The 12,719-nt window shown below is 38.8% G+C and overlaps 2 protein-coding genes across 2 annotated transcripts; both read right to left on the reverse strand.

The window, feature by feature from the left end:
• Positions 1-5,825: 5,825 nt before the first annotated feature.
• LOC148641079 (nicotinamide N-methyltransferase) lies at positions 5,826-7,552 on the reverse strand. Its single transcript, XM_088619431.1, has 3 exons — positions 7,230-7,552; positions 6,849-7,056; positions 5,826-6,508 (listed from the first exon to the last, which is right to left on the reverse strand). Exons 1-3 carry the CDS (start codon positions 7,405-7,407, stop codon positions 6,073-6,075), a joined length of 822 nt encoding a protein of 273 aa, XP_088475557.1. The 5' UTR covers positions 7,408-7,552; the 3' UTR covers positions 5,826-6,072.
• Positions 7,553-8,772: 1,220 nt separating this feature from the next.
• Positions 8,773-11,613, reverse strand: LOC148641080 (uncharacterized). The gene is made up of 6 exons (XM_088619353.1): positions 11,480-11,613; positions 10,992-11,174; positions 9,845-10,515; positions 9,423-9,740; positions 9,164-9,248; positions 8,773-8,911 (listed from the first exon to the last, which is right to left on the reverse strand). The coding sequence occupies exons 1-6, from the start codon at positions 11,579-11,581 to the stop codon at positions 8,795-8,797; spliced, it is 1,476 nt and encodes a 491-aa protein (XP_088475479.1). The 5' UTR covers positions 11,582-11,613; the 3' UTR covers positions 8,773-8,794.
• Positions 11,614-12,719: the final 1,106 nt, after the last annotated feature.

Raw genomic sequence — 12,719 nt, forward strand, 5'->3', positions numbered from 1 at the left:
TATCTTATAGATTTTACCAAGGACGTGTTTTAATGTATACATGTTTAAAGATTCACTAACTATCATGCATGCTATTGTGATAAAAATCGATTGTCTTATTTTCCTCATCAGTTCCGAGAATCTCTGGCCTTGTACAATGAAAAAAATGAGATGTTGTTGCGATAAAGTAAAAACTGTTCATTGATTTTTAAAAAAAAAATATATGTTCTTGTCCAGCAAATAGAAATTGTGCTTCGGTGGTATTGACCGAAATGGTTGTCTCGGTGAATAAATTAAAAAAAAAAAGTCACTAGATTTGAATCCCTTGTTACAACCTACATACAGTATGATGCAAACTCTATGCCTTGCTACCACGTCGCGCATAAATATCCCGGCGTAATAATACGACCACTATGTGGGTTTTTATTTCAGTGAGTCTGAGTCAATACATGGATCAATGCATGTGGAAATTTCTGTTTTAAAAAAGTCACTGTTTCTTTGGAAGTAGAACACAAACTTTTAATTAAGATTAAACCTGTGCTCGTAAGTAGAATATCAAAATGCGTCAAGGTTGTAAATGATAAAATGATTGCTCAGCTTTCGCAGTTGATATACTGCCATCTGCTGCTGTTGTTAGACTCTACTATAGTAGCAGACGGATTTCTAATATAGTAATAGACGTGGTTTTTTTTTGTGAACCGAATTTTGTTAGCATATCATGCTATCAACATAGAAGTTTTGCTTTGAAAAACTACTGATCAATTAAATGTGACAAGAAAAAGTATACATTTTCGTTTAAAATCTGAGGAATGATGATTAGCCCTGGCCTCATTTTCACCTGATATCTTGAACTCACTTGATTATAGATCATAAAAGTACTTGCAGTCGTGTTTTTGCAAGAAGCTGTTTCTTTATTCCAAGCCACAGAGGCCTAGAAACCCTCATGTTTGCCATATATTCCTAGGTTTGTTAGTTTGAGATTGCCATGTACTGTAGGTCGAAATTTAAATGTAATCCAGCTTTTCGTTTGATTTACTGAATGTTTGCCAAATATCATTATTTCAGAAACTACTGAAGGGCATTTTAGTCTCCATTATGAGGAATCCACAATAAAAAAAAATCCCTGTTTTCTTTTGTACCTCCCAGTTTCGGAATTGTCACACAGAGACCTGCACTATCACAGGCTGTTGTGATGTTTTTTTCCTCAAATCCCACAGCAAACACAGCAGAATAAGTATTGACTGAAGGAATGTTTTGTTGGCATTTGCAAGAGTTTTTCTGGGCATGTTCAATTTACTGAAGAATAAACAAAATCACCCCTTTCTCTTTTTTTTTTAATTTCCAGGATAAAACAAACCACTCTAAAGAGCAATGAATAGGCAAAGACTGATATTTCTGTGCACATATAATGGATTCCATGTTTTCTGTCTCAGTACCCAATTGTAAAAGTCAAACAGCAGGTGGCTTATTCATCACTGGGGGAAAAAAACGTTCAAATTTTGAACCAGTGAAACTTCACGTGACACAATAAATGAATGGAGCACCCAAATGCCAGCATGCAGAGATGGCGCTGGTGACAAATGAGTGATGTCTTTCTGAGGTGTCAGCAAATAAAAAAATGATACTCTGAAACCTTTTCTCTGTGGCGGGAAAAACTAATGCAGGAATATTCTAAATAATCTAAAATGCAGGAATATTCTGAAAAGGGTATTACTTACGTCTTGTTAGGATTAATTACTTGTAGATTGTGGATAGAACTGAAGTTATTAGTGGTGAAACTGAAACCAACTGAAATGGGTTAAGATCTGTGATTCAGGTGTAATTCAAGCCTTGGTATATGCAATGTGATATTTCCACATGTACACAAGGAAAATAATTGCAATGTTTTAAGACAACACCCTCTGTCATATTATAATTAAGACCTAAAAGTATTCTTTGTGAATTTTGCCCACAACACAATAATCAGACTATTTAGCCTGCATGTGTGTTGTCTTAAGAAAATTCGATTAAACAAATGACAACTGCAATTAACTTGTATAAACACTAAATGTCTTATTAGCCTCATACAAATCAGGAGTTACAATACTGTATTTTGTGATAATCAACAATTCACTCAAAGCATGATGAACTATTAGAACACCTTTGACATTGATAGCATAGTTTGAGCGAGAAGAAACCAAGCTTGTAATTTGTCTATTTTAATTGACATTGATCAGGATGTCTAAAAGCTTGATCACAAAAAATCAATTTAAACTATCGAACAGGGAGTCTGTTACTTTGCAGAATTCCTAGATGTGAACTCTGTTTTTTTTTTTTCAAACATTCCTTTTGCTCGTTTTATTCCAACAACTGAAACATAAAATAATGTTATTAAAAATGGAAGAATGATCAGAAATCAGAATCTGTTTACAGTGTAATCATTTTCACTACAAGGACTACTATGGTGTACTCAGGAAGAACAGTGGGTTTAGACAGAGTCGTACTTTTGTGGTAATAAATCATCCACTCTTCAGTTTACTCTTATCTCAGTTTTTGTTCCAAGCCAGTGTGTAAGAGGGTTCATTTATCATTCTACAGCTCTCCAATGCATATTTCTCTTTTCCTTTGCTTTTTGTGTTTGTTTTCATCTTCACAATATACAAACCATTGAGTAAAAAAAATGATATCTCGGTTCACAACATATATGAATATTCAATTTATTACCTTATGAATACTCTTTACAGATAGTGTTCTCAAAAATACCGTACTTGCATGATCTAATTTACTTCTCTGATCAACTTTGTGACAGAATTTGTGACAGAATACTATATCCAACGTTTCAGGAAAGCTATTATACCACAAGATCTCACACTTGCTTTGTACAAAGTTTTCATTATTGAATAAAACTGTTTGCTACCTTTTAAGCTAAGATTTGCAACAACAAGAGAATTCCTGCAATGGGCTCATAATATAATATTTTTCGCAAAATGCATATGTTTAGGGGACTAATGACTAATTTTCAGCCACTTCTTTCAGATATTTAATTTAAATGATATGATTAATTTAAGGGGTGTAGAGTATGGAACACGTTTACCCAATCATAATATTGGCTTCTTTCAAGGAACAACTGAATGACATGTTTGGATTAATTAGTTACTAGCTACCAAATGGACTTCATGGGCCAAAATTAATTTGTAACCATTCTTATCTTGAAATGAAAGTTGAACCTTTAACTTTGTAACAGAAAAAGCAGGCACATCAGATGTTTTACAAAGTAACCTGTATACTGTATATCATGATTAAACAGGCTCTGGGATTAGTGATCAGTGCTGCCTGTAAAACTGTTCTGGAGAGACTGAGAAGGGGGATGGTTCAGCAGCTGTGATGTTAAATGAAAAGCAGCTTGTCAGGCAACATAATTAGTAACATTTTAGTCTTTTACCTGGGAATTAGAATCTATTAAAGGTCCTTTTCCAAAAGTTGTCACATGAGAGAAAATAGACACTGAACACATGGAATACAAAATAGGTACAATATTTCCCACTGCAAAGCCACTAGTTCTGAATGTACAAATAGTTTTTTTAGTGCTGCACCACAGTCTTTGTAAGTAAGAACTTCAGAAAAGGTGAGAGCATGTTGTTGCGCTTTCAAAATGGAACTCCGAAATGTTTGACAAGTAAACTGACAAATGAACTGTGTGTAATCCTTCTAGACTCCACGGGCATAATTGAGCACAGGGAAGATAACAAGACAGTGAAATCTTAAAGATGCCTGTTTGTTGTTTTTGAACCCAAGTGACCCAGAAAGCAATTAAGCTCTGGCAGTGTCATAAATACTGAATATGCAAACAACAGAAAGTCTTTCTTTCCCTAGAGGTGTCTTCCTCACACTCTGCTAAATTAGATCTTTCACTTAACCTTTGTTAAATCTAAAATAAATATAATTTAAGTGTCCATTATAACCCAAGTGTCCTCTGACTTAATGCCGGTTGTAAAGTACAGCTAGTGATGTCTGTCAGTAGCTACTTCTAATACGGTTGTTAAGACCAGAGGTCTTCAGCTGTAGTCTTTAAGAGCCCTAGTCCGACAGGTTTCATACTGTAAGATACTAATAAATTACACGTTTATAAAGGTGTCAACAATTGCTTTGTGATCAGAAAGCAGGTGATATGTGTTTTCAGACCAAAAACTGAGCACCCTTCAGATTTGAACAGATCATATAGTGAATCAAACACTTGATAAATTCATCCATAACTTAACAGGTGTCCCCAAAATGTTACCAAAAGGTGGCCTATCAGACTATGTGAGGAAGAGCTGATCCTTCCCCTTATTGTTCAATTCAAAATTGAGCTTTTGTTTCTCAAATACTGTACTACCAATGAAAAAAAAAAACAGACTGTATTACTCTTCATGTTCATGCTCTTGTCTAATGAAATGTGTCTGCTGCTTATTTCTTCCTCCATAGATATTTGAGAGAATGAGGTACATTTGTTCCAAAAATTGGATAATGTTCCTCCGGCTTTACTTTGTTATTCATTAAATACTGTACATTAAAGGAACTCATTAATTTGAATGTACAGTACTGTATGTCTGAGCAGTCTGGCACTACTGGAAGTGACATTACACTATAATAATCCAATTAAAAAAAAACAAATTTGCACCTGAGGGCATCTTCAAAAAGCTGTTCTAATTTCAGGAGCGTGCTATAATAATAGTTTTAAGTAACAGATGGCAAGTCTTCATTTTCCAAATGTCTTAAACTCTTCAAGCATTACATTTTGTGTCATCGAAATGCATGAAATACAGGAAAATGTAATGTGTCTGTTAAGTTATTTGGGGCTATGTGAGTATATACTGCATATTTTATTCCATGTTACAGCACAGTGAGTTTGAAGGTGTTTTGAGCTGCTGGTAAACTGTACCATACACATGAATGTGTACTAGGATTATTTATGCACCAATATTATTAAAAGTCAGAAGATGTGTCCCACTCTTTCTCTTGTACATAGACGCTCTTTCAACAGTGACTCATGATTTTAATATTAATGATTGTTTTCCAACAAAGACGTCTGCATGGAACAGCAAGTGCCCTTATGATGTCTTAATGCTACCAGACTCGAGATTCTTCATGGCGCACAGCTGAAACGCATTGCAGAGAAACACTGCCACCTTGTGTGTCTTGACAAAATGAAAAACAAGAGTGCTGCACACCAACAACACAAATCTGTTTTATGATTTTGATCTAAAATTACACTGTCTCTAAAAATTGTATTATCACCAATTACAAGGAGTCATGGTAGATATATACTGCATAGAAGCAATTTTGGGGGGGATCTACCATGACTGACCTACTTGATCTACCATGTGGTACTGTACTGTATGTCTTCACAGTTCCTGTGATTACCTGCCAGCTGCTCTTTGCTGCTGTTTAGCTGGGAGAGTAGGAAGACAAGATATAATGCGCAGTTTACCAACTCAATGTTCTTAAAAACAGTGGCACAGTGGCACAAAGGTTGCTGCTTTGGTCCTGGGTGCAGTTCAGGGGTGCCATCTGTAGGTAGTTGGAATATTCTCCACGTGTTGTTGAGGGTTTTCCACTGGGTGCACTGGTTTCCTCCCACAGTCCTGCTGGTAGGTAAACTGGCTTCTGGGAAAGTGGGCCCTGGTGTGAGTGTGTGTATGTGTCTGTGTGTGGCCTCTGAAGGACTGGAGTCTCATACAAGGATTAGCCTGCCTTGCGCCTGTTGCTTGTATTGGATAGGGCAATTAGAATGAGATGTTCAAAACATATGGACGGGTGTTCAGAAGACATTTTGTACAGGTCATGTCTTAAACTATAAACATTAATGGAGGATGCAGAACTCCAACTAATTTCAGCATGCTGCAGAGAAAATGTTATTAGCTATTTTATTGGAGCTTTGACAAACAAACCTTGATGAACAAGTTTACAAATGAACTAAGCATTTACTTTTTACTGTAGTTAGATTTAGGCGAACAAAGAATCTGTGTAAAATAAAAATCTAGTCTATACTTAAAATGCAACTTAAAACATCTCAAGTTGAAGGTTACACTGTATTTTGTTTTTGGTGGACACAAGGCCCGTGGCTAGGCAGCACTACATTTTTTGGGTGGTTTTCTCAGCTGTGAGGAAAAATACAGCTTCGAAATCTGAAACCTGATTTTCCTCCTTGTCAGGCCCGGGTATGGTGTCAAACGTCTTGATGGAAAAACCCAGAGCGCCGACTTCATCTTTAACGAAGGACTGGGTTAGAGGCAGACACGACAGCCTGTGCTCCCCCACAACGTAAAAGGTTTCATTGAGAACGCCAATCATAACCAACACTCCCCCGGGTCTGAGCAGCGAGGCGACGTTTTTCAGCGCCTGCCGGTAGGTATCCTGGTCCTTGCAGGCTGCCTCAAGACACAGAGAGGTCAGCACGCAGTCAGCGGGTTCCAGGACCACGGGCTGAAACGGGTTCTCCAGCCTGACGTCACACTTCAGGACTTGCGTCACTCGACTTCTCAAATTCTCCTCCGCTTCTTCGGGAGTCCTGTTAGACCATCACATTGCACAACACCGTAAAAGTGACAGTAAATTGAATGTAGTTGTTCTTTTTTTTTAAGGGAAAGTATAGGTATACGTTTTGCTTGTGAAAAAAAACATTTACATGTACATATGTAAATATTTACTTAACTATACTTTGTTTTTGATTTTGTGCTACAAATGTAACTTCCCCTTTCGCTAGGTCGCGTGTCTTGTGCTGCGACATGAGACAAATCGCGATAAATTAAAAGAACGTAGGCTGTTTTGAGTAGATTATGCGTGCCCCCAGATTTTTTTAATTTTACAACGAAACAACTCACACCAATACAAGGAAACATACACTGTACCTTTTGCCTTCCATTTCGCAAACGAATTGTATTACATAACTCCAGTCAAAACACCCCTTCTCTTTTTTCAACCATTTTTTCATTTCCTGTCGATTGCTGTCGGTAAAATCGGAGACGACGATTTCGTCAAAATACTCGCAGGCGCTAATCAAGGTGTGAACAGAAGGTCCGCTTCCAACATCATAGAGTCTCTGTCCTTTGTATCTGCCTAACAAAAAATACGAAAAAAAGGCATGCTTCATACAGTTATGCTGCTAGTCATGCTATTTTCTAAGTTACCATTCCAAGCCTCATGACATGATGGTAGTATCAAGTATTAAAGCTGTTATTTACAAGGAATATACAGCACAAAGAAGGGCTGAAAACGAAAATGAAAGTTACCTGACGAAAACGTTTTACTGAGGCTTCGAAGCACAAACGGCAGCAGCTGGCTCTCGTCTGAATGGCCAGTTGGTCTGGAATAGTAGGAATTAACATACACTCTGGAATCAAAGTTTTCCTGGTAAAATTCCCCTTCTGTGAAAGACTGTAGAGGTGCATTTTTGGAGCTTCCCTGCATGTTGGATCGTTCAGGACAAGCAAAGTCGCCCGCACCTAACAGATCAGACCCCTCCGTCTCGGCAGAATCAGTAACTCATGAATGTCTGCTGTATTGCGAGACTTTCAAACATTTACGTTTCATGACACAGATACGTTTTGCAACTATTACCGTAAGCTTACAAGTAATGGTTCCTCTTTTAGTTGAGAAAGCTGTCCTGTGGAACTTTTTTGTTCGGTCGCAAGCATATGGAAGGAGCGGAAATCCACACTTTGTTACTGTACGTCGGGTAACTTCAAAGCTCGTCTTCTAACTACAGCAGAGCTGAAAAGTTGCATCGTTTGAATAGTTTGCAAAATGAAAATCAAAAGTAGAAAAATTTAAGTGTGTGTGGGAAGATTGGATTAAGATTTACATGAATTAGTATGAGGAGCTGTAAAAGGAACACTGGATTTTAAATTGGTCCCTTGAAACCGCACCAGGGGAAATGTACTGTATGTTGGCAGCAGACAGTGTGCTGTAGAAGGTGAGAGTGGGTGTGTTAACACAGTTACTTTAAATCTTGAAAAAAATATGATACAATTTTTTAACATAATCATACCTCACTGTAACTGGATATTTTACTGTGTAACCATGTCTTTCCTAATATTAAAAGCTTAACTATCTTTCAAATAGTTGACGTTGTACTCCCTGAGTTCATAAAAGTAGCCCACACAGGATAAAAAAAGATATAAGAGAATATTGCAATTGAGGTAACATTAAATACTGTTTTTTTGTGTGTGTAATAACAACAGTAAAGGTCTCTGGATAGAGTGTAATGGATAAACTGTATGAGATGAACATGAAGGGCTGTTCAGGCTGTCAGAACATAATTTCCATGTTCTAGCTAAGGTGGGGAAAGCCCAAAAAAAAGACAAACAGTGTTAGAATATAGTTAAAAGTGTAGAATTAAACAAGGGGTGTTACGTTAAAAAATATTCAAAACAGTAAAAAGACCCAATCTAGACAATTGTTTACAGTTTGGGATACCACTAGACTCTTATTGCTGATCTGGATTCAAACCATAGAAGATGTTAGTGCTGAAAGGAACGGCTAACAGGCTAAAGGAATGAGGTCTTTTTCATCTTGCACAGAGGAAACTGTCTGACAATCCACAAAAGCATGAACAAAGTGAACTCAGTGGCCTTCTCACCGATGAATAATGTGGACTTCTTCAGCCTCCACGGTGGACACTACACGCACAGGTGCATGAAATGGCCAGTCTGTAGACAAGGACTAGAGTCCCTCCAGTGTAACTGTGATGGTGTTCTCATCTGATGCATTCACCTATTGATCTTTATTGACAACAATCCAATAAATAGGCAGACTGAGAAGGAAAAAATATATCTTTATTTCAGTAAGTGTGACTTCATCTCCGGTTTGCCTTGAATATTTGAAATAAAGGAAGGCAGAAGGAACAGCAGCCTGGCGCTTCAGTAGTCCTGTCGGTGCAGACCACTGTGTTGCTCTTCCTGTTGACCGATATCTGTGGAGAAGAGAGTGACTGTGAGTGCCAGAACAGAGACCTGAAAGGTTTTTGCACTGCGCAGCCACATCGCTTATTACAGGACACACTTCCATCAACAGCTCCAGACTGCGCTGTGCATGTTACAGAGAGGCACAGTAGAAATGTTAATGCTTGGTTTCAAATTGACTTCATCAAGCCCTGCAACGCTGATAAACAAACCGTCTGTTGCTGAGAGCATGTCTGGGTTGCACTTTTAATTAGTAATCTGACCTCACTCTCCACAGATCTGTGATCCTTCCTCCAGAACCTCGCCCACCACCTATTCCAGCAATGAGGACTCCTGGCTCTTTGGAGGCTGGAAGTGATTTAAAGATGCATCAGAATTACTGCCACTCCAAACACCATGGGATCACGGATCGCTAAGGGACTGGCTCTACAGGGTTCTGACGGTGTGCACACTTTGATTCAGAAATCATATTCACAGTGAAATAGTGAGAAACCTCTGTGTTGCAGTACACTCTGAACATACCTGACATCTGTTTCAGCCACAGCAGGAATGGTGAAATTTTCCTCATGGCTCTTCTCAGTCAATGTCTCTGCTTCTATAGTTGTCTCCACTTTTGTTGAGTTCGGGGTGACTGAGACTTTGGGGGACCCAATAGTCTCAGCCTTCCTCCTGCATGACCTCGGCTTCTGGGGGCCCCCATAGCTGCTGCCACAATCTTCTGAAAGAGAACTCGCGGCCTGCGTGCGGGCTCGTGACCCGCGGCGATGCGTTTCGGGCTCGTCGAGCATCTGGTCCAGCTCCCTGATTAAGCTGTCGCAGTCTTCCATTTCTTTGCGGAAGCTAAGAGATGCAGTAGGACAATCTGATTATTGTAATGTATTGTAATGACAGTATTCTGTGCAAACCCAATGTCAATTATACATGTCTTGGAAAGTGATTGTTACCTTTTTTCACTAGGAAGGGGGACTTTCTCAGTTATTGGGAAACCAGGACGGCTCAAGGACTTCGTCTTGGAGACTGCTGAGCTGTGACTCTTAGGTTCCAAATCACTGTTGTGGAGACTGACATTTGTGAGGTTGGGCTTCTGAGGGGTCATGCCCAACATTTCTTCTGCCTCATCTAAGAGCTGGTCCAGCTCTTTGGAGAAGTCATCTCCAACCAAGTTGTCCCTGGCCTTATCTCTGCCCATCTCTTTTGACTCACCCGAGAGCTGGTCCAGTTCTTTGGAGAAATCATTAACAACTAAACAGTCTTTGGGCTTGTCATCCTCCATCTCTTCTGGTTCATTCAAGATTTGTTCCAGTTCTTTGAGGAAATCATCATCAGCCATGTTGTCATTGGATTTATCTTTCACCATCTCTTCTGGCTCATCTAAGAGCTGGTCCAGCTCTTTGGAGACATCATCTCCAACCAAGTTGTCCCTGGCCTTATCTCTGACCATCCCTTTTGACTTATCTCTGGCCTTCCCTTTTGACTTATCTCTGACCTTCCCTTTTGACTCATCCGAGAGCTGGTCCAGTTCTTTGGAGAAATCATCACCAGCCAAGTTGTCCCTGGCCACATTGTTGTGGAGGCTTCTCTTAACTTCATTGCCTTTGGTTGTATTCCTTTTATCCTATATGATAGCAAAACCAATGGAAAATGCTTACCTTTGAAGTAAAATGTAGATTCTAAAGCAGATGAATGAATCACAGTAACTCCTTGTGGAACAATTGACAACAACATACTGTAGTAGGTTAGGATTAACTGTCAGTATTCAGGATATACACTGTTGTGTTACACAGTCTTGTGTATTTGTCATGATTAACAGTCTATTTTATTGAAAGAAAAAAAAGATAACTACAGAAACTCATGCAAGAGCTCATCCAGAAATCCAGAAACTCTGTCAGACGATAAATCCAAGAAACAGAAGGCAATATGTGGTGTATGAAAGCACTTAATTTAATCTAGAAGTTAAATGGTCGATGTGTATTATTTTCAAGAAATGTGAGGAATATGAACCCTTTCCATTTCTTTGCATTATATTTATGACGCTTTTGAACTCTTAGTTACTCCAGTTTCGATAGAAAAGAGTGAAATGTACACATTTACCAAGATAGCATCGGCTTCCCCGATGAAGGAACGCGCTTCACCCACGAAGGCCTTGGCATCCTTCAGGAAGACGTCCGCTTGTTCCAAGACAAGCTCGGCCTCCCCGACGGAGAAATCGTCGTCCTCGTCCTCCTCCGAGGACAGCAGCTCCTCCAGAGGACGGAGATTCTCCACCGTGAGCGGCTGCGTTTGAAAGAAGTGTCACAAGGTGGAAGAAGATACTGCAGCTGACACATTTCTACACTGAAACGCTAGTGACACAACTACGCAAAATGATCACAATACACGGCTTGTCATTTGTCAAACACCTGGCAAGCTGTCACCCTTATTCAAAACATCTGAAAAGACTTGCGATGAAAAAAGCAATTAAAAATGCCTTAAAAATTAACTTAATTAGATTCAGTTAAAAAAAAAGTCGGGCTACTTTGCAAAATATCAGTAGTAGTCCTCAACAGGCTATGCATCAAAAAGTAAAGAAAAGCACGTACCTCGTAGTACCTAACATAGTCCAGTATATCGTTAATGTGTGGGTCCATCATGTATTCAGTCCAAATGCGAAATAGTATCGCACCAAAGCTCTGAATACCCATAACCTCACGCTTTCACGGCTTATATAGGCACCGCATAGGCATCGTCGACAAGGACGCCACAATAACTGACTTTGCGTGAGTGTTCACGCAACATATAACTCATAATGAGATAACATATTCAATGTGTTTTAATATCAAGGTTTAAAGAAAGCCAGGCAGATGACGCGTGACTTAGGTTCAGTTTCAATACGTCTACCTTTATAAAAAAATATCGCAACGAATTATACATTAAACTTTATTATTATCTTTGTTAGCGTGTGTGGCCACATAGTTCTTATAGTAGCGCTGAGGTACCCCCTCATAAACAGCAGAATGTCAGCGAATTATTCATTTATTGCGCTTATCGCCGTTCGAACCAGCCCTTCAGTAACTTTTCATTCTGAGATATTAAGGAATCTTTTTCGGAGAATGACGTCACGCAGTCTGTGACGTCATCAGTCTTTTCTAAATAAAACAAACCAAAGAAGCGCAAACGACTGAATAGTTTCTGTGCTGTTCGTAAGGGGGACAATTTTTCGAAACTGCGTACATGGCTATATTACATTCTGTGCCCGCATAATCTGGCCTCCCTACAGTTCCCCCTTAACTAAACTGGTGAAAATAAATCTCACTTTTTCACTGCATGCGGTAACGTAGATTAATGCAATTCTTCAGTAGTATAAAAAGTAGCCGTGAATCTGGTACGTATTGTTTGAGATGATAAGGTTTATACAAATGCAATCAATTCATTATTATAAAAGTTTCTTTGAAAGCACCGTATCGGCCAGATTTAAAATTAGAGAGTCTCCGATTCCGTACATACTGTAAACCAGACACTAGATGGAGCAGCAAAAAGAGACCCTGGACCTAAGAGTTTTTTCTTTTATGAAATGTGAAGAAAAAAAAAGTGAAAACGTGTCTGGACTGCTAATTTTTCATTTCCTTTTTTTGGTTCAAATTTCGGTTTTAATACTGGCTTGGTTTCACTTATTCAGCAATATCGTCAGACTACAGAATCTGTCATTTTTTGAGACAGAATAAAACAACACGAGAATTATACAAGCAAGGCAGACTTAAGAGTGCAACCCCCTTTTGAAATGTGTGAGAAGAAAATGAAAACAATTGAATATGTACAAAGGTAACCACAGAACAGTTTAAA

This window comes from Lepisosteus platostomus, chromosome 25 (assembly GCF_059453375.1).
Source record: "Lepisosteus platostomus isolate fLepPlt1 chromosome 25, fLepPlt1.hap1, whole genome shotgun sequence".
NCBI classification, from domain to species: Eukaryota; Metazoa; Chordata; class Actinopteri; order Semionotiformes; family Lepisosteidae; genus Lepisosteus; species Lepisosteus platostomus.

Excerpts from the sequence above, each read along its gene's own strand:
- LOC148641080 (XM_088619353.1), bottom strand. The coding sequence starts at position 11,581 with ATGGGTATTCAGAGCTTTGGTGCGATACTATTTCGCATTTGGACTGAA. Across the intron at positions 10,516-10,991 it reads GGGAAGCCGATGCTATCTTG|GATAAAAGGAATACAACCAA; the intron begins GTAAATGTGTAC and ends GCTATCATATAG. Across the intron at positions 9,741-9,844 it reads CCCCTTCCTAGTGAAAAAAG|CTTCCGCAAAGAAATGGAAG; the intron begins GTAACAATCACT and ends TGCATCTCTTAG.
- LOC148641079 (XM_088619431.1), bottom strand. The coding sequence starts at position 7,407 with ATGCAGGGAAGCTCCAAAAATGCACCTCTACAGTCTTTCACAGAAGGG. Across the intron at positions 7,057-7,229 it reads CAGTAAAACGTTTTCGTCAG|GCAGATACAAAGGACAGAGA; the intron begins GTAACTTTCATT and ends ATTTTTTGTTAG. Across the intron at positions 6,509-6,848 it reads TGCGAAATGGAAGGCAAAAG|GACTCCCGAAGAAGCGGAGG; the intron begins GTACAGTGTATG and ends ATGGTCTAACAG.